The sequence below is a fragment of the Podarcis cretensis genome, assembly GCF_951804945.1.
Source record: "Podarcis cretensis genome assembly, chromosome: 5".
NCBI lineage: Eukaryota > Metazoa > Chordata > Lepidosauria > Squamata > Lacertidae > Podarcis > Podarcis cretensis.
In genome coordinates, this window is record NC_137174.1 from 60,429,636 (window position 1) to 60,450,784 (window position 21,149).

The following is a 21,149-nucleotide window of genomic DNA, read 5'->3' on the forward strand; positions in this document are numbered from 1 at the left end:
GCAACAGCAGAGATCAACAGAAGGGAGTGGCAAAACTCATGGAGAAACCCCCACCCCCAACTCCAAAACAAAGACCACAGTGACTGCAAGAAATGGAATGCGGATGAAGAGAACTGGTCATGCCTACTTCCCACAACTCTGAGTGCATTTCCTTTTTTTTTTTTAGATGACAGCTGGAACCATGGGCCCATGTGATGGGCCTTCATCCCAGAAAACTGTATTACCTGTGGTGTTTGCTTGAGGATGTAGGACGTGTAGGTAAGATGCTGTGATAAGCCAGTACTTGTGCTTTGGGCTGCCCCACCTCCGCTCGCTGAAGAGCCTGACTGCAGATCTGGAACAAACAAAACAATCACATATGCAGGGCAGCCTACTCCCATTATTCATTTTAACAAGATTCAAGGAGGCACCGTTTAACAGTTGTTGCCTTTAGGGGAACGCTGCGTGGCCAGACTAGGGTAGCAGCGTCTACTCCATTCATGTGTGTTATGGAATCACTACACCAAGCACATTAGATTCAACCCGTTTAACACTAACTGGCATTATTTGTGGCTCGCAGAATGGCTCCTTGAGGTATAAGCAGCAGCTTTCCTTTCCCAGAAGGGTTCTTGCTGTTTGTGGTAAGGTACAGCTTAGTCCCAGGGGGCAGATTTGCCAAGTTGGCCAGATTTGTGGCTGGAAGTTGCAATGTTGCCATCACTGAAAGGAAAAACAGAAACAAAAATGAAGATCACCCAGGTTTACAGAGACCGTCTTTTGCCAAACACTATTTCAAATAGGAACAGATAAAACCAGCAATAATCTTTTCTGTATCATTTTTATTTATTTGAGTACTTTTTTTTTAAGATGGTGAGCCAATGACTTCCACTATGACTTCAATAATAGTTTTTTTCTTCATACTGGGATTCAAGTTCAAGTCACTTCACACAGCAAGGAAGAGGCAAACCCTCTATTTACAGAAGCTCTCAACCTCCAGTTAGACTTGTGGAAGATGGAGGCAAGCTGTTGCATTATAGGATTGTGAGCAAAATGCACGTGAATACTTGGAAGCTTTAGCAGAACAAGATCTTGCGGAAGGAGAGGGCTGTGAGGAAGAATCTGAACAGAACTGCAAAGGGCGCATGCTTGGGAAATTCATTGTGCAAAGAGGAGTGTGTGGGCATAAGCAAAACTGATCGAAGGAGCAGAAGTTATTGAAGGCAGAGGAGTCACAAGCAAGAAAAACAAATGAAAGCTCACAAGGCAGAACAAGAAATTTCCACTGGAAGGGTGCAAACTGTCCTTCTGACCCTGCACCCATGCTCCTCCTGTCTTTCTAAAAACTAACAAAATATATTCTTTAGAAAGAATGAAGAAATCTGCACTAGTGGAGACAAAAGAACATTTCTTGCAAGCAGCTGCTGTGGTAAACAGCTCTTGGACAATCTGTTTCTCTCTGCATTTTCAGTAGGAATAGATACAGAAGTGCAATGTTATACAGGTGTAACATGAAGACAGCTCCCTTCAATGCCTAGACATGGGTTACAACAGCACAAACTAGCACTAAAAATGCTTTTTCTACAGTCCTGCTTGGTAAATTTATGCATGCCACACCTCAACTGGATTTAGAAGATTACCACAATATTCCAGAACTGCATATTAATTAACTGGTTCCATGTAATTGTTTCTGAAGGTGTCTGCAAATAGGATAGCTTTACCTGGTCCTTGGGTTCCACTTTTGGGAGCTCCTGAGGGCACCTGAGCTTTCGTTAAAGTCTGCACAGGCTGAGCCACAATGGTCCCTCCACCACCACTCACAATTGCTTTTGCAACTCCTTGCGTTACAACTTGTTTTCCACCAACGGCCTTCGTGACCGAAGGGCTGGATTTTGCTACTAGTATCTGCCCACCACCAATAGCCACAGCTTGCTTGGGTAAAGCAGACCCGACTGGAACACCAATGACCTACAGTAAAACAGATTGCGGCCATCTGTTAATTAAACTGGCCCATTAGAGAGCAGGAAAACACGAACAACAATACGGCATTACAACAACCAACCAAACATAGGTGACTCAAAACCTAGCAATCATATTAACTCAGTTTGATTATATGAACGTTACACCACTTAAAAGCCCATCGCAAACCAAAACGTATCTATGGAAAACAAATATAATAACCTTTCTAAGGCAACTGATACAATATTACTGCAATGGGATTTTTAAAATGCAAAAAAGTCAGCTGCACAAACTGGGCCTGAAGTGGCAGCTGTGTGAGAACAAATGCAGGACATGCTACCCAGATGCAAAATGCAGGTTTACAAAGAAACTATATGGTTTCTGAACTGGCATTTTTCCACACTCCCAAAGCACTGACTGTGTCTTTAGTAGAGACAAATGCATTTATTTAATTTAGGCACTTCTATACTTCTATTCATCTACCAAAAAAGTTTTAAACAAACATATAAATGAAATCAATTAAAACATTTCAGCAGCGGAACACAGCAGGCAACTAAATCCAGGTTCGAATCTACATCTTCACACCACAGCTTGAAAATAGGTTGGGATGACCTACAGCCAGGTGAAAACAGCCAAAGGAAATCAAAAGAAATGGAAACTATTTTACCTTAGATGATGTGGATCCCTCTCCGGTGCTCACAATCTGCTTCTGGGGTGACAAAGCAATCATGTGACTTCCTTTCACCGTAACGTATTGCTGCACTGAGGTCTGAGAGGTTGTCCCAGTCACTGGTGCTGGAGACTGCTGGGGCGGTTCTCCAGGCTCTTGCTTGATTATTACCTTCAAATAAATCAAGTGGAAGGGAAGAATTTAATCTCTACTTTAAAAAAACCCATAAAAGCTCTCACACCATGGCTGTCTATTTTTTTCCACAAGAAACAAATAGGTTGCTTGATTGAGCACTAAGTAATTCATATATGACTGTGCCTCAAAAATTCATAGTTGCATCTGTATCCTAAAACCAGGGGACACGGTAAGAACAGCTTCTGAGAGAAGTTACCAGAAGAGGAGTATATTTGCAAAAAATATCTGAAACATGTCTGGTTTGCCCTGAAGCAGTACAGTGGTACCTCGGAAGTCGAACGGAATCTGTTCCGGAAGTCCATTCAACATCCAAAATGTTCGGAAACTAGGTGTAGCTTCTGATTGGCTGCAGGAAGCTCCTGCAGCCAATCAGAAGCCCTGGAAGCCCCATGGACATTCCGGCTGCAAACCAGAACACTCACTTCCAGGTTTGCAAGGTTCGGGAGCCAAAATGTTTGACTCGCAAGGCATTTGGGATCCAAGGTACGACTGTATAGTATCAGAGCTCATGGTAGACCAGTTGCCAAATATTTACTGATACATAAGCACCAAGCACCACACATATTACTTATATAGCATGTTAACATTATCTTCCCCCAAAGAAAGTCAGTTGCTTGTGTAACGATAAAAAAGAAGGAAAAGGTGGTAAGGTAAATTTGTCAGGTCATTATGTTCCCTAGAGACTATGGAAAGAGTGAAACAAAAATCAGAATGGGTTCTTTCAATACTTGGGCAAGTTTGCTTTGGCTAGTATTTATTTGCAAAACAAAAATCTCCGAAGTTAGAAGCCCATATTTAGAATACTGCTGCTACACATTGCAAAGAGAATAATAAGACTTCCAGTACCTTTGTAAATGTTCCAAATCCTCCGGTCACAGATTTAGGACTTTGTACCTTGGAGTGACTCCCAATTGGACACAGAGGCGGCATGGTTGCAAAGAGAGAGTCTTCCTGCTAGAATTATACAAAGCAGACGATTAAGTTAACTATGCAATTATTATTTTTAAGCACTATGATACAAGAAATGAGTTTATTCAAGACAAGGAACATAAGCCAACCTGGGCCTGCAAAAAGTTCTGGGTTTCATGGAGAGTTAACGACACAAAATTTTACAGTATTACCTTAAAGCCATTGGTTCTGTTGTGATTCTAAAATTAAAGAGAATCTAAACGTCTAATAATCATACCTTTGTTTATTATATCATACGTTATGCCACGGGTGTCAAACACAAGGCCCGCGGGCCGAATCCGGCCCACGAGACCTCGTCACGTGGCCCGTGTAGCCGCCGTTCTCGCTGCTGTTCTCGCCCGTCCAGTGCACCATCGCCTGGTTGTGCGCCATGTCGCCTTTCGGCACGAAGGAGGTGATGAGCAGAGAGGCCGCCTCCAGAGGTCCTCCGCTGGCGCGACCCCGCAGGCTGCCTGCCTCATCCCGCGGGCTGCCGCGTCTCTGGCGGCTGCTCCGGCGGGTGTGCCGCCCAGGAGGTGCCCAGCGCAAGCAGCAGCAGCAAGCGGAACGGAGCTGCCCGGCCGGACGCTCCTCTGCGCGCCCCGGCAGCCTCTGCTAGCACCATGCTCGGCCTCCGCTGCGCTGCCGGGCAGGGATGCAAGTCAGGCAGGCGAGGCGTGGAGGCGGAGGACGGGAGGGAGCAAGCCGAGATGGAGGTGGGAGCGCGGCGCGGACGGGCGGCGTGGGAAACAACATGCCAGCAGGGCTTACACGCCCAGGCGAGGCGCAGCCCCACCGAGCCCCGGAGCCCGGCCGGCCGGCTTCCCCGACGGCTGCTGGCAGCAAGGCTGCAGCGGGTGCGCCGGAGTAAGTGGACGGAAGCCCGGCGCCTGCGCAAGCGAACGTCCCCCTCAGCCTCGGCTTGCCACGGAGGGCAAGGGGAGGCAGCTGCCTCAGGCAGCAGGATCCACAAAGGCAGCTCGGCCTGTCGTGGAAATGTGCTTCCTCCACCAGCGCCAGATTTGGGGCCGTGCGGGCACCTCACCCGCCCCGAGCCAAGGGAGCACAAAATAATGATAACGATACCTATTTATTCTATTGGGGGGGGGCACCAAATTTTGTCCTCACTCAGGGTGGTTGCCATATTACCAAAGTCCACCCCTGCCCCCCCTCAATGGGATTCGAAATCCAGGAATTTGAAATCCAATAAATTCCTAGGAGTGCCCCTGTCCCTACTGAGTAAGCCCCTCAGCCCCTAAAAGTAGATGATACCAACTTTTCAACATTGTGATAGTGATGTTGTGATACGGTAGCGATATATTGCAGTGTTGAAAAGCAGAGGGAGGAGCAAGCAGCATTGGCCCCCGTCAGAAACTGGGGTGCAACCGGCACATCTCCCCCCCCCCCACCAGCGCCTGGCACAGGGAGGAGGCAGCAACAGGCAGAGAAGGAAGAGAAGGCGCAGACAAGCCCCAGCCACAAAACGCAGTCTGGTAAAGGTGCCCTTCACCACAGGGGCAGACTTTAGTAATCTTTCATAACAGGGGTGTCAGCCTGAATAAAATATTGAGGGGGGGCAGGTAGGCCCCACCTCACATCACCATCATCATCATAATTTATTACTGGTCAAAGACCAGCTCGAACCTCACATAATTTATCACATGCCACACACACCCCATTTAAATTTCAAAGCCCATCAACTTCAGGGGTCTCAGCCTGCTCAAATATTTTAGGCCGATACAACCGGCCCTTTGAGGGTGACCAAACTGCTGATGCGGCCCCCGATGAATTTGAGTTTGACACCCCTGCGTTATGCTGTCCTCCTTTAAATACTGAACTTTTGGTAATAAATGTACTCAAATGAACAGTTAAAATGACAGATGCGAAAATAATGTTTAGTGCATTTAACTGGTTAGCAGCCCTAGTTAGGTACAGAAATAAAGATCCTCACTTTTAGGAGGGCTTCAATTCATTAAAATCTTCCCAAATACAATGAGCTTGTTACTGAACGTATGCTGTTCATTACAAATCACCATCATTAACCTGTGCCAGGTTTGGTTAAAACGGAACAGAACTTGCTACGTAGAGATGCTTTCATAAGTGACAAAGGAATGGCTTTCTCTACTACTTTTGCATTAACACCCAAGTTGCATAGGAAACAATTCTAGACAAAAATTATCTCATTTTAAATGCTAGAAGCAGTCTATTAAAAACACACAACAAGCTTAACTATCCCTTCTTAAGATGATCTAGCTTATAGTGAATATTCTCTTTTGTAAGCAGTAATAAAAGCAAGTATTCAAAAGTTCCAAATTCTGCTACAAATCCATCACCTTCTGAAGTACCATTTATCTGCAACAATCTAGCTCTGTACCTTTAAGACTTCTTTCCCAGCCCAGAAGTATACTAACATAATTCCTCTGTGTCAGCTTCAAAAGCCAAAGGAATTGCTCCCAGTGCTTCTCTACTGACAAGGTTCCCAATCACCACTGGCTCTTTGGAATCTCTTTCCCTCACCCCAAATGTTTACATAAATAAGGTGGCACTGTGGGTTAAAGCCTCAGCGCCTAGGGCTTGCCGATCGAAAGGTCGGCGGTTCGAATCCCTGCGGCGGGGTGCGCTCCCGCTGCTCAGTCCCAGCGCCTGCCAACCTAGCAGTTCGAAAGCACCTCCGGGTGCAAGTAGATAAATAGGGACCGCTTACCAGCGGGAAGGTAAACGGCGTTTCCGTGTGCGGCTCTGGCTCTGGCCAGAGCAGCGATGTCACGCTGGCCACGTGACCCGGAAGTGTCTCCGGACAGCGCTGGCCCCTGGCCTCTTAAGTGAGATGGGCGCACAACCCCAGAGTCTGTCAAGACTGGCCCGTACGGGCAGGGGTACCTTTACCTTATTTTGACAATGGTAGCTATAAAGTTGCCAAGTGCTACCTCTGTTTTCCCTAAACACAAAATTTGTGCCTACACAGAAGACAACACCACACTTAACAAGAAATGCACTCAATAACCTTAGCTTACTTGTTGATTTTTGGAAATGTGAAACATATTGCAACTACAGAGATCATGTGTCTTCCACCAATGTAATTTATAAATAGGCCATGCCCAGACTACCCAGTGAACCATTTTTTCCTCTGGCTGGTGAAGGCAAGTTCATTGCCTTACCCTGGAGGGGGAAATTGCCCAAGTCCCTAATCCTATGCATGTTTACTTAGGATGTCAGCTCTATTGAATTCAGTAGGACTTAGAAATAGAGAGACACACGACAGTGTTGCAAATAGGCATTTTGGCTTCTCCAAACACCACTGAAAAACAGGGCCGTGAAATACAGAGAAAATTGTGGTTTTGGTGGGAGAACACTAAGGACAGAGCACTTGAGAGACATTTGAAAGCAGACCCAACATAAGAGATGTTTGGGATGCAGAAATAAAACACTTAACCATTTTTTAAAGATGTTTTATCACTTACTGCTTGCCACCCTGGGAGGAGCAGTAAGATATAAATTTAATGAATAAATACAGTGGTGCCTCAGGTTACATACGCTTCAGGTTACAGAATCCGCTAACCCAGAAATAGTGCTTCAGGTTAAGAACTTTGCTTCAGGATGAGAACAGAAATCGTGCTCCGGCGGCGCGGCAGCAGCAGGAGGCTCCATTAGCTAAAGTGGTGCTTCAGGTTAAGAACAGTTTCAGGTTAAGTACGGACCTCCGGAATGAATTAAGTACTTAACCCGAGATACAACTGCAAAATGAACCAGAACTCTACAAATAGTTTCCAGAAAAAGGCACTACACTGCCATGGAATATCAAGGAATAAAAGACAAAATACTCCACCTGAACAAGTTTCTAAAAACAAAACAAAAACAGAAAAGCCAAACAAACGAATGTTACCTTGACAGTGGAGGTTACCAAACTGCTCCCAGGGATCTTTGATACCGGAGATGCTGTCCCTTGAGAGGCTTGAGAAACACTTGAAGCCTTACTTCCAGGGCTACCTATATATTGAGAAATACAACAGCACACATTTGGCCATCCTGGTGTAGCTTCAGTGTGTTCTAACAACTGTCACATTACAGCTCTCTGAACAGAATCACCTTTTCCTTGCTGGACAGCTGGCGGAATGGAACAACCGCTGCCTGCTTGCAAGGAAGGCAACATGGCAGGCGGTTCACAGACAGAGAGGGACACCCACAAAGCCACAGAGAGGATGGGTGCTCATTCGCCAGTCCGCTTCCCATTTTGCTAGAAAGCAATACACCTCTTCTGTGCCCATATGCTGAATGCAGCCCCAGAGAATCTACAGCTCTGCCAGGACTAGGCACAAATCACATGAGAGATGGTTGCCACCATTTCCTATACACTTTCCCCATTTCTCAGCAGTGTCTCTGAGCTGAAAAGTTCTGGGTGCGAAAGTTCCCCTCCCTCACCTTCTACATGCTACACCAGGCTTCCTCAACCTCGGCCCTCCAGATGTTTTGAGACTACAATTCCCAGCATCCCTGACCACTGGTCCTGCTAGCTAGGGATCATAGGAGTTGTGGGCCAAAAACATCTGGAGGGCTGAGGTTGAGGAAGCCTGTGTTACACTGTAGAACAGAGAAGCGCAGATAGGAGAATTGAAGAGCAGTAGCTCAATGGCAGGGCATGGAGAAGACCCCAGGTTCAAGTCCCAGCATGTCTAGGTAGAGCTGTGAGCGACTCCCTGCCTGAAACCCTGGAGAGCTGCTGCAAGTCAGTTTAGACAACTAGATGGACCACTGGTCTGACTCAGTGTAAGATACCTTCCTATGTTCTTAGCATGCACAGAACACAATCACTCTTACAGGGAACTGCCTGCAGTGAAGCATGTTTGCAGCTGACTAATCTATGATGGTATGTCTAAACCTGCAACAAGCTGCTCGATGCAACTAGGATGGACAAGCAATTCGCTTTACAACAACTGCTTGTCCCTGACAAACTGATCTAAGAGAATGGAAGTGAATGCTATAAGGCAGCCTTCATCAACCCAGCATCTGCAAGATGTTCTGGAGGGATGTTTTGTTGTAGACCTAAATATCCAGAGGGCTGAAGGCTGTTGTAAGGTCTGTGGAGTAAGGAGTAAGGAAAGGAAAATACCTTTTACAAACAAAACAAAAGTTAGTGAGGGAGATGGCTGTTCCACCGGTACCCAGCAATGACAATTAAGACATGAGTGAAGCACACAAGGGGTTAGGGGTTATTCTGAACATTCTGCCTCAGAGGAAAATCAAGGCACACACTGCAAAGGCTCTGGAAAGGAGAGCACATTCTTCCCCACCCGCATCTAGTCCACACCTGTGCTCGTGGCTGCTGCCCCAACTGGCTGACCAGGCTTGTCCACAATAACGTAAGGGTTATTGACTACAGGGGTGGCAGCCCCTTGCTTCATATGCACTGGAGTAGAAGTTGGAGTTCGAGGTAGTGGAGAAGGACTTGGGGTCGATATTGGAGATCCTAAGGAAACAGAAAGGGATTCTTCATTGTACATGTCAGACAGATATCCAGAGGTGCCAGTTGCGTAGTGACGATAACAACAATAGCAGCAATTTGCAGAATCAATTCTACTGCAAGCGTAGAAGCAGCTCCATGAAAATCAGGCACCTGCTGTGTTACCTTCGGAAACAGGCTTTCGTAGAGGAAGTTAGAACACTGGAAGATGCTACTTTTTCCCATCACAACTTCTACAGCAAACTACAGAGGACTATGGAAGGAATTATCAAGGAGATTGTTCCAGATGGAAAAATCTCCCTCTACTTCCCTTTCCCCCAACAATCTCCAAGCCAATTTGCGGGACACAAGAGCAGGGCTCATTAACAGAATCTGGCCCTATGTGCCTATAAGGCTGTGGGCTTCTTCTTGGACAAACATTGTTCATCCCCAGTAGCATTTTGCCCCTTATGACCTACGAACTATAGAGTTTATAACCTGGAAGACAGGGGCTCAATAGACTAGGAGCAAGACTACTCCTAAGTATGGAGGATGCATATGTGACATAGCGTCTCCTTGAGTGTCACCATCTCATGCTTTAGGCTTGACTTGTGTGGCACTCCCCTACCCCTCCTCACAACATACAAGACTGTAACTGTACTCAGTGCAAGAGCAGGCAGTTTATTCTTATCTTGCTGTACAACACAATTCAATGCACAAACCAAGCCATACCTGACACAATCTTGCAACTCATGGTGATGGGCTGAAAAGACTTGCCCGGAGACTCAGCAGGGCTTGGGATTCGACCCTGAGGCACTATTTTGCAACTAGCAGCAATTGGCTGAAAAGCTGAGTTGCTGTGAGAACCAAAAGTAACTTTCTGTGAAGCCAGCTTTGTGGGAGTCCGTTCTAAAGACGACGGCAAGGAATAGAAGGTCGTATGTCTTTCGGCTTCAGATCTGAAACCTGATGAATAAAAGTTTTTTTTGTAAGTGTTATGAAGTGTTTCTAGGCAGACAAATCAAAATGTTAAAAACAACTTATTTCTGTCCCTCAGAATGAGCTCTCAATATCTGAAAGGCCGCCATCTCCAAAACAGCGTAGTGTTTTCCTATTCAGACTATTTATTCCATAAAAAGTTTCTCTTTGCACACCCATGGAAACTGCACACCAACTAGGATGTGTTTCCAACAAGTTCCAGTATCAGAATTTATTCATCATAATGTACTCTACAACATTACACTGTTTAGAACAAAGGAAACTGCCTTATACCTAGTCGGACTATTGGTTCTATAGAGTCTACACTGATCAGCAATAGCTCTCCAGGGTTTCCCCAGCCCTACCTTGAGATGGTCAAGAACTAAACCTGGGACCTTTGGCATGCAAGAGCTATGGCCCTTCCCAATATTTGTTAGGGTGGATACATACTATGGATGGACAGATCAGCCAATTTCCAGTCTGGGTCAAATTCTCCTCCACCTCTAAGACACAAACATATTATGTTGACCTCCCCACCGCTCTTATTAATATTTTTATTGAATTTTATTTTTAGTTAATAAACACAAACGCAGCTGTTAACAACAGAAGGGCCAATTAAAGTAACACCAGCATTTTTATTTTACCTTTGTCAACAGAAGTATGTGTAATGGATTCATGCATCTGCTTTATTGGTGAGGATGCTTTTACAGGCGCTGGCATATTTAATGGCAAATGCAACGAGGTGGGGGCATCAGAAAGATCAGAATCTGAAGACTGGGAGAAGATATACTCTTCTCTAAAAGAATGTCGGTGCAATTCAACGTCCACCACCTTTCAAGAGAAAAACAACTATGGTAAGGCAACTGATGGCAATACATTTTTTTAAGTGTGCAGAGAGGGACTTCACTACATACTTAGATACAAAGGACACCAGATTCTAAACCTTTTGAACCCATCAACAGAAGCTCCTGGTTTGGGGGAATTGTGTTGGTTTGCTTAAAATCCACCTGAACACAAGTAACCTAATAGTTAAGCAACCAACTACAGAAGCAGGTATTGCTCAGAGAACATCAGCTAGTCATATGACATCAGGTGGATCTGATCCCCATCTGAACCAGCAGGGCTTACATTCAGCATTGATTAAAATCTGCCATCAAATGCAAGCCATGCTGCCAATCTGCTAGGGAAGCTGTTCCCAGGTCTGCTTTCAGCAAACCTCAAATCCAGTTGGGATCTCCTGAGTGAACTGGACCCCAGCTGTGCAACTTGTATTCAGCGCTGAATTTAAATGCTTTACTTGCAAAGGAACAATCATGAGTGCACTCCAAGGCTTCCAACTGCAATGCTCCCTTTGCAAATGCAGTTTTACCTGACACACACCTGACATATGGCTTCAGATGAGTGACTGGTGGGTGCAACTGGAATAAAATCGCCTCGACCAGATAGGGTCGCCTGTCAGGCCTAATTTGGCCTGCAGGCCAGAGGCTTCCCATGCCTGCCTTAAAAGGTCACAGAAAATCCTGCCTAAGACCAAGAGCAGAAAGCATGTGCATCTCATGTCAATTCTAAGCAGACACTGATGGCCAACCCAGTTACCTGTCGAGAGCAGCACACAATTTACTGAGTGTACTTTCAACATGTAAAGTGCTTGATAACTATTTTTACTGCTCATACTTTGGGGAGCGGGGCGGAGATGGCCAAAGAAAGTGATCACTGTTTCCATTCTACAGTTTTACAAGAAAAGCCTGAGAAAACTTTTTAAAAATCATACCGTTTCAGCACCTAGCGTCTGCAGACCTGTGTATGTCCTATCCAACTGTACGAAACAATTAGGAAAGGAAAAGTTTAGGTGTCTTTGTCACAAATATTAGCAAATATACGCACATACACAAAACTTAAGAGACACATAGCAATAAACAGAACTGGCCCTGCCAATAGGCAGAGGTTTTGCCCCATGCAGTTGGTTTGGGGTACCACAAAATGCCAGAAAGTTGTTGACTTTTTAATTTCTTATTTTTGTATTTTAACTGCAGAGGGTAGGGGTGGGGAAGAGATACATGTAGGGTTTTCTCTCTCAGATGCCAGAATGACTGGCACTGGATACTATGCACTTTGACTTGTGTGAGCCTGGAGGACTATTTGCTGTTCTGTTTTAGGTTCAGAGATTTCGTTACAATCAAGTAGTATATAAACTTTGTTAAATAAAATAAAACCAGTAAATAAAACACAGTGCACTAAAATCACCCCAAAGCAAACTATAATAAGAAAAAGGTTAGGACTCTTCTAAAAGCCAAGCAAGAGGGAGCCATACTTATTTTCCTGAGAAGGGCATTGCATCACAGAGGACACAACTATTCTGAACCATAAAAGGACTAGCATGGAAAACAGGGTTTACTATGTTATTTCTTGTGAGAGCAAAACAATAAAAATACAAAGAGAGTATTTTCATCTATGCATTATCATTGCAGCGAAGTTACCTTCAGATGGTGTATGATATCAATTCTTTTGTTCCGGCTGTCTTTGAAATGAATCTGAACCCTGACAGGAAACTCTCCCCAGCCCCGTCTAGTCAGGTGGAAAGGAGGCTCTCTAGAAATAAGGATCATTTTTCAAAACAAAAGTCTTCCACTACATACAAGATACTTCTGAGCTTGGAATTTGGAGGTGCAGAAAAAGCAACAAGGCCCACATAAAGTGGAAGACCAGCAAAGAGTTACCATGGTGATATTCAAGTATTCGAGACAGCGTCAAAGAATTTTAAGGATCTTAAGTACCGAACACACTACTCAAATTTTTCAAGCCTCCCTAATATTTGCAGTCTTGGCTATTTGACTTTAGAAAGGTTTTATAATCTGTGGTCCTCCCTATGTTGTACGACAGTCCCCCTCAGAGGTGTCTGGCACCTTCATTATACAGCTTTGGGCAAATGCTAAAGACTCTTTACCCTGGATTTTGACACTTGAGATGTATATTTTTAGGACCCATCTTATTTTTATAATGTTGAGTTGTTTTAAATTGTTTGCAGTGCTGTTTAATATTGTGTTTTAATATTAATGTTGTGTTCCTCATTTAGTAACCCGCTCCTGTTGCTCTGTCCCAGCTTTTGCCAACCTGGCAGTTTGAAAGCACACAAGTGCAAGTAGATAAATAGATACTGCTGTGGCAGGAAGGCAAACAACATTTCCATGCACTCTGACACTCATCACAAAGTCCCGTTGCACCAGAAGCAGTTTAGTCATGCGGGCCACATGACCCAGAAAGCTGTCTGTGGACAAACGGCGGCACCCTCAGCCTGAAGTGAGTTGAATGTCGCACCCCATAGTCACCTCTGACTGGACTGTCCAGGGGTCCTTTACCTTTACCTTTTTACCTAGTAACCTGCCCTGGAACCTTAGGGTGAAGGGAGAGTAATAAATTGTAATAATTGTCATCATTGTCCATTGGCCATGTTGGCTGGGGCTAGTGGGAGCTGGCTGGAGGCCAACAACATCTGAAGAACCCTAGGTTCCCCAGCTGCGATATAGCTAAATACACATCTCAGCACCATGCTTAGAAAAACAGACAGAAAGCTGAAATTCGGTGAAGGCACACAGATGGGGTGAGGAGCTGAGCTGCTTCACACAATCTCTGCCATCTGTTTTCTGCTCAGTATGCCTTTTGTTTCTGCCGGGCTCCAGATACAGGCTTACTCATGCATAAGATCTTGACTGAAAAACAGCAGGTAGGGGAAGGGTTATGCTCTCTTCTGCGTTTACCTTCTTGGGCATATGATGCCACATATCAGCCAGAGAGGATTTGAACCCCCTTCCCAGAGTACTGGAACCCCACCCCTAAGTAAAAATCACTGAGGTTCTGAAAATCTGTCAGTCAGTTGGGGCAAGTTGGAAGTTTCACCGAAAGTGCTGTTACCTGACTTCGACAAGATCGTTAGGTTTGTAGCTGGGATGAAGGAAGAACCAGACTTTCTTAACAAAGTGATCAATGCTGGGTTCTCTTCGGGACCCTCGTACATATACCATCCATTTATGAGTGGACTGGTCATTCTCCTCTCTCTTGTCAGGAGGAATGTACCTGGCAGAGGGGGCAAATAATCACTTAAATCAATTCTACTACAAACATTTTGAAATATTAAACCGCACATTGTTTAGCCATTTCTCTAGGTGCAATCCACATTCCAGGCGAACAGTCAAAGAACACCGAAGAACAAGACTTTGGGTACTAACTTGGAGACATTGCCAACCACTATGGTTTTCTTCACAAACAGCCGCGAATGTTCATCATTTGAGTGACCAGCATTTCTCAGACCCCCTTTGTGACCTCTAGCAACACCAGAAGTGCTCTGAGGACAAAATAGAAATCTGTTTAGAAATCTGCTTACGCACACATTTATTCTAATTTTACCGCCCTGCAAGGAAGATGCAGCTACTGTTTAAGTTGCAGAAAGGACATACACCTGTCTGCAGTAAAAGGTCAATAGAGAACAACCCTGAAAATGATAAAAAATACCCGTTTTAAAAGTATTTAGCACATTTGCAAATCTAAGCAAGAGTAGGGAGACGCAGAGCTGCTGCAGAACAAAAAAAGGTCAATTTAGGTACATTCCATGCAAGGATTTGTCTGCTTCATCACGTAAAGTCTGCCAATACTGGGGATTAAATTTCTTTTCACTTCTCTCAGGGACAGGGACTGTAATTCTCTCACATTAAAAAAACTAAGATGAAAAGAACCCATTTCTCTGCCCTCCAAACGTGTTGTAGAAACTGAACTAACTTTGAGCCATTTAATGTTATTAATGTCTCACTCTGGGACAATCTGCCAAGACACGGACTAGAAAGCACCTAACTGATGTAATCACTTCTAAATTATCTACAAACTTAATGTTTGACTGTATTATTTGAATTGTATATGCATGGAACATTTCTTGGAGAGGTGTATATAGGGATTATTTGTTCTATATATTTTTAGAAGCTGAAAAATAAAGTTAAGAAGGGGGGAAATGTTGTGGATGGTGGAGCACAACGATTCTGAAATGATCGCTGCACATAGTGCTACATCAGCAGAAAACAGGCAGCAAAAAGCAATATAATGAGACCTGTAATTGACCCCTTTCTACAACAGTGCTAATGAGGGGTGTTGAAGATGAAACCATCTCTGTGGGTTTCAGAAGACGCAGCAGAAGTCAGGAATATATTTGCTATGTCTGCCTTTGAATACAAAAGAACACTATTTTTCCCCCTTCCTCCTGCCTTGTTTTAACACCTCGGGTTCATTTTACCTGCCCAGAATTCTTGCTCAGCCTCTGGTCAAGCTTGTTTGATAATCGCTCTTCTACATCCAGGCTGCCATTGTCCTTTCCCATCAAATAGTCCATGTGCTGGGATGATTCACTCTCTGAATGGTTAACTGACAGAGTCTCTGACCCCTGATTAGCAGGAGATGATGATCTGGAGGGAGATTCCAAAAATCTCTTGATAGATGGATGGTTAAAAACCATAGGATCACAGGTCTTGGTTCCCTGAAACAACAAAGGAGGCAGCACATTTCAATTTGGCTCAGAATTAAAGTTATGACAGAAAGTAACATGTCCACCTGATCAAAGTATATACTGTGCTGATAAACACTTGCAGAGTGTAGCAGAAGCACCCATCTGACCATGGCTTCCTTGGAGGTTGCAGACCACCAAACATCTGGCGGTTTTCCTTTGTAGTAAATGCAATTTTTTTTCTTTCAAAAAGTCATATGCTCCATTGCTATCAGTTTTACCTCTCCGACTTTAAGAAGACCAGCAGAAGCGTAGTAGTTTGCAACAATGCAGGCTCGCAGTTTATCCATCATTCTTCTTGCTTCAACCAAGCGCTATGAAAAGGGGTGGGTGGGGAGAAGATGAAAGTCCCGTTATGAAGTATAGTGACTGTAACCCTTCCCACAGAATACTGAGCTTGAAATCTGTATACCTGATCTATGACTTCAATCTCATGTTCTTTATTCTTCATTTCTACAGAAAACTGCTCTTTAATAATTGCCTCGATCTTCTGTACTGCAGCATCTCGTGCTGTTCAGGAAGAGTCCACAAAGAGGAAGAATATTCTTACAGGCAATAAAGTTAAGGCCATTTGCAACAAGACAGTCCTCCATGCCTGGAAGACGATGTGGATTTCTGGCTTGCTTTTCGCTTGCATTTTAGTATCAAAATGACCAGGCCAAGTATGAAGAAATGAAAAAAGTACGCCATTCTTATTTGTTTGTATGTGTGCGTGCACCCATGTACAAGAATAATATGTAATATTTTAAAGAACCACAATACAATAACTGATATATGAACATATGAATGACAGCTCCAAAATCTGAAGATTGGTGAAAGAAAGCTCTTATAGTCAATCACTCAATCCATTTTAGGATATCTTCATCGAAAGCCTAGTTGGACACATAAATTCAGCAATCCATACATGGACCAAACTACACATTTGGTTAAATGCATAGCTTGGACCCAAATGTTTTATATTTTTATATAAGTGTGTGTGTGTGTGTGTGTGTGTGTGTGAGAGAGAGAGAGAGAGAGAGAGGGGGGGGGAATAATTAAGATCATAGCTGTGGTGCAGGTGGTGTCTTTTTTTTAAAAAATAATCCACTGCCACAGAACATGTAAGAAGAGTGTTGTAATACCCAGTATTATTGCAGTTCAGGTACAGTCTGGCTATAGCAATTTAAGCTTTTAATAAAATTAAATGGGAAACGGTGGCACTTGATCCATCAGTAAAGCTCTTGAATTTCACACAAAGAAATATTGAAACTAATTCTATTAGTGTTAAAGAAAAACAGCAGCATTCTGCATATTTTAGAAATCTAACAAAACCAATACCTATAGACAGACTATATCCTTCTCCTCTTATCTCTGTCCCACTTCAATTTCCGAATTTATTTTTTATTTTTTACCTGACTGCTCAACTGCTTTATGACGTTTATTTGTAGGTACATGTGAGATCTCCTCGTAGTCTGGGTCCATCTCTTCTATAGTTCTTTTGATTCCTGACATGTTTGGCAACTTGACTAGAGGGAAAGGGGGGGGGGGACAAACAGTGAATTCAAACATCTGAGAACATCTTTCCATTTATAAGGTCACATTGCAGAAGAAGTAAACCTTCCAACTGGGAGGAAGAATACAGATCTATTTATATGCTACTTGTGTGTAGGGTACTCATAGTTTCAACCCAGAACAGGACTACACTTCTCATCTCACAATGTCTTGCTATATCTACTCTCTAATGATGGCACGTTGAAACATGGTTGCCTCCGAAGGAACCCCTACACATGAACAACTGTTAACAATTAGGGGCTCGGCAGGATTAGGAACCCTGTGCAATTAAACACAAGCAGTTCAACTTGCAGACATCAGATAGTAGAGCTAGCAGAACACCACAATATCAGGAGAAACACAGCCCTGCATCAGCTTGAAATCTTAAGTACCTACACACAAGTAATATGTGAACTGAGCTTCTGTCTCAACAGCTTCCCAAAACTTCACCAAGATCTATAAAGTAATTCAGCTCATTCAAACTAGATTATGAATTGAGCTACTTTGCGGTAAGAACCTGTCCTATTTTTCTTTTTTCTTATTTTCCTCTTTAAAAAAAAAAGCTCTTTTGGTCTATGAATCAGAGTAAATACCTTGTTTTTCTTTGAACTATCAAAAGCAATAGTCAAACAAAAACACATTTGCGCATTTATTGCTGGCTACATTTCAACGAGTTTATCTTGGTTTTTTGGGAGGTACCATCTGAAATGCCTGCTAAATCGAGGTGACCAAAGACCATGACAGGATAAACACAATATTAAAAAATTAGAAATAAACCGCTGGACCACAGGCAAAGACAGCTCCACTATACAGCCTCCAAATCTCTGAAAAGTTATCATCCTAATGGAGCCTCAAATAACAAAGTGAAAAGAGTCCAGTCCAACAGATTTTGCAGTAACAATAGTGTTAGTCAGGCATTCTGAAGCTATGGAGAGCAACTACAATGAGGGCACCCCATAGGGATGAGCAAGGTATTCAGACTTATCATTATGTTCACGCTCCAGAAGTGTGTTTTCCGGGGCTCTAAAATGTGTCATGAGTTCAGAAGGCTCCCAACTGTCCTCTAACTTGGAGGGTGAAGAGAATGACAAAGGACAAAGCAGCATATCCATCCCTGTGTGTGTGCATCTATTGCAATAATTTATCTACACAGCATCAGAACACCTGAGGGCTACTATTACTGCATAATCTGCTATTATGATGAACTATTTTCATTTTGTTGTGTGCAACACCAGACAGATATTCTTCACATTACTACTCATGGGGGGTGAAGAGAATGGCAACAAGGGGGGACAGAGCTACCACCCGTGCCCCCCTTGGATTATTCTTCTACCTGGCATCAGAATGCCTAGAGAGGGTGAATGTGTGAGCAGCCGCCAACAAAGCCCCTAATCCTGCACAATTACTTCTTCATACATTGTCGAAACCTTCCTTTTGCTGTTTATTCTCCTTAGAAAAGTTATGTGCGAAGACATGTGAGTGAATACATAGATGTCCTCGGTGAATGACTCACACAGAAATACTATGAAAGGCCATTATGAATGGAAAAAACCTTTCTGCAATATTTTACCTCAGATGTGTCAAAAAGGCAGAATCTGTTTTCCTTCAAATGTCACCGTCCCTCTGTTGAAGGCTGTTCAGTTTCCTTTTCAGTTACCCCGTTGAATAAAAACTCTTTTAGACAAGTGAAAGCAATCGTTTTCTTGAAGCTCAAGTTTCCCAGCATGTTCTATTATGAGCAGAATAGTATTTCAATTTCCAACTGAAGATCTTTACCAAATCACAACTATGAGTGACCAAAGCAAAACAAGTTGATAGCTCAAGCTATTATTAGGCATTACAAAATGCTGCTTCGGTGCATTACTACCAAACACCGTGGGACTTAAAAGCTCATTTGAGCGGGAGTAAGTCCTACTAAACACAATGGGGCTTACTTCAGAATAGATCCAGTTACAGATAGGTAGCCGTGTTGGTCTGCCATAATCAAAACAAAATAAAAAAATTCCTTCCAGTAGCACCTTAAAGACCAACTAAGTTAGTACTTGGTATGAGCTTTCGTGTGCATGCACACTTCTTCAGAAGAAGTGTGTATCTGAAGAAGTGTGCATGCACAAGAAAGCTCATACCAAGTACTAACTTAGTTGGTCTTTAAGGTGCTACTGGAAGGAATTTTTTTTTTTCAGAATAGATGTAAACATGTAAGATTGCACTGGGTAGCAAGTTACGATGGGGCTACAAGGAAGCTGGCACAGGAACAGTGAGTCACTGTGGCATGCTAGTTTGCAAAGGAGCCATTTGTGCTATTGGGAGCCAACTTTGCGAGGGTCTTCAGAACAAGCCTGAATGACTGCCGGAGCATCAAGGAAAAGCACACCAAGGATGGCTTCCAGCAAGATGTTCACCCATCATGATAATAACTCCCAGCAAAACTCAGTAGGGTGGCCTTTGGGAAGACCCCTTTGAGAAACAACAATGCTCTGGTCCTACGTGTGCCTGGCAACTTGTTTCCAGGTGGCCATAAAATCGGACTGCCCTCTTTAACAGCCCGATCCTTTGCAGCGTTAGGCGAACCAGTTGCAATCCGCGGGACAGGTAGCAAACTCGGCGCGGGACTGGGGCTGCACGTGCCCGCAAGTAAACGCGCTCCGGATCCGTCTGCAAGACTGCAGCTCCCAGAGGGCTAACTTGGAGTAAAGTTAACCATAAGCTACCGCGGGTCTTCCTTCCAGCAGCAAGTAAGGACGGCCAGGATCGGGGTGCGAGATGGGACTTTTCGGCTGCCGCGCAGACCGAGTTGCACAAGCGAGCAAACTTCGGGGACTCCCGCGGAGGCGAGCGCCTCGACACCCTCTTCTTGCGAAGGGGACCCCCGCGCCTGCCGCCAGAGTCGAGGCCCCGCGCCAGAGGGGGGCGCTCTCCTCCCCGCGCGCAAACGCCCCGCTCCTCCTCAGCCCCGCCGGCGGGAAGCGGAGCCCCGACTCGGGGCCGCGCAACTCACCCGCTTTAGTCGAAGACGTCCCGACGGGCCGCCGCCGCCGCCGCCAGTCCCTTTCGCCTCCGCCCAGCCCTGCGCTCCAGCGAGGCCAGCGTCTCTACCGCGCAGCCGCCATCAACTCCGTCCCCTCTCGCCTGCCCGTCACGGCGACGGCGGGGCGCGGCTGCGCAGGCGGAGAGCGGAGAAGGGGCGGGCATTGGGAGAAGCCGGTTTCGCGAGGGGGCGCCGCCGGCAGGGCGCTCTCTTTGCAGCCGCGAAGCATCTGCTGCGTCCTAAAGCCCAGAGGCTGCAGGAGCCGAGGAGCCCGAGGCGCTGGTTTCTTTCTTTCTTTCTTCCCTTGAGAAAGTTTTTTTAAAAGTGCTTTTACTTTCTTCTTTTGACTAATGTTTTATCTCCCTGCTGCCTTGGTCGGCGATTTTTAATTGCTTTTTGCAATATTATTTTTGTCCCGTTGCAATTCGGGCCCCGCAATAATAATAAAAAAGGGACTGCTAGTTTGCAATAGTAGGGGTTAGAATTTGGGAAGCTGGTCCGTTATAGAGCAGCACCTCCCCCCCCAAAAAAAATCGGGCTAAATTTAAAATGAACCTAGAACCAATGTAGTGGTCGATTCTTGAACGGCTCCTTAAGCTGTGATTTTGGGCAATGGGTTGCCCTTTAGTATATACGGTAGATCACAGGCAACCGGAAAGGACGAGATCTCTCAGCTGATCTCTCAAGAACAGGGAGTGCAAAAGAAAGAAGAGGGGGGAATTCTTCGTCTTCACGTATCTGCTGCCCACCTTTTTTCCAGGCTTGACGAATCCTTTCCTGAGATAAATGATGCTCCCAAACTCTTTCGCCAAGTTCCCATAGCTCTTCATTAACAACATTAACATGGGGATCTAATTATTCAGGTTGGATATAAATAGGGCAGTGT

General features: G+C 44.6%; 1 protein-coding gene across 1 annotated transcript in view; it reads right to left on the reverse strand.

Moving 5' to 3' along the window:
- Positions 1-20,360, reverse strand: part of YEATS2 (YEATS domain containing 2) — a 41,244-nt gene extending 20,884 nt beyond the window's left edge. Inside the window, exons 1-19 of the mRNA XM_079978673.1 lie at positions 20,251-20,360; positions 18,806-18,907; positions 17,097-17,210; positions 16,118-16,215; positions 15,927-16,019; positions 15,439-15,678; positions 14,387-14,502; positions 14,073-14,234; positions 12,641-12,752; positions 11,935-11,979; positions 10,808-10,994; positions 9,918-10,151; positions 9,054-9,212; positions 7,632-7,735; positions 3,647-3,754; positions 2,603-2,776; positions 1,698-1,944; positions 538-699; positions 225-334 (exon numbers count right to left, since the gene is read on the reverse strand). Coding sequence (XP_079834799.1) covers positions 225-334; positions 538-699; positions 1,698-1,944; positions 2,603-2,776; positions 3,647-3,754; positions 7,632-7,735; positions 9,054-9,212; positions 9,918-10,151; positions 10,808-10,994; positions 11,935-11,979; positions 12,641-12,752; positions 14,073-14,234; positions 14,387-14,502; positions 15,439-15,678; positions 15,927-16,019; positions 16,118-16,215; positions 17,097-17,196 — 2,451 coding nt within the window. The 5' untranslated portion in view covers positions 17,197-17,210; positions 18,806-18,907; positions 20,251-20,360. The remainder of the gene's footprint in view (positions 1-224; positions 335-537; positions 700-1,697; positions 1,945-2,602; positions 2,777-3,646; positions 3,755-7,631; positions 7,736-9,053; positions 9,213-9,917; positions 10,152-10,807; positions 10,995-11,934; positions 11,980-12,640; positions 12,753-14,072; positions 14,235-14,386; positions 14,503-15,438; positions 15,679-15,926; positions 16,020-16,117; positions 16,216-17,096; positions 17,211-18,805; positions 18,908-20,250) is intronic.
- Positions 20,361-21,149: the final 789 nt, after the last annotated feature.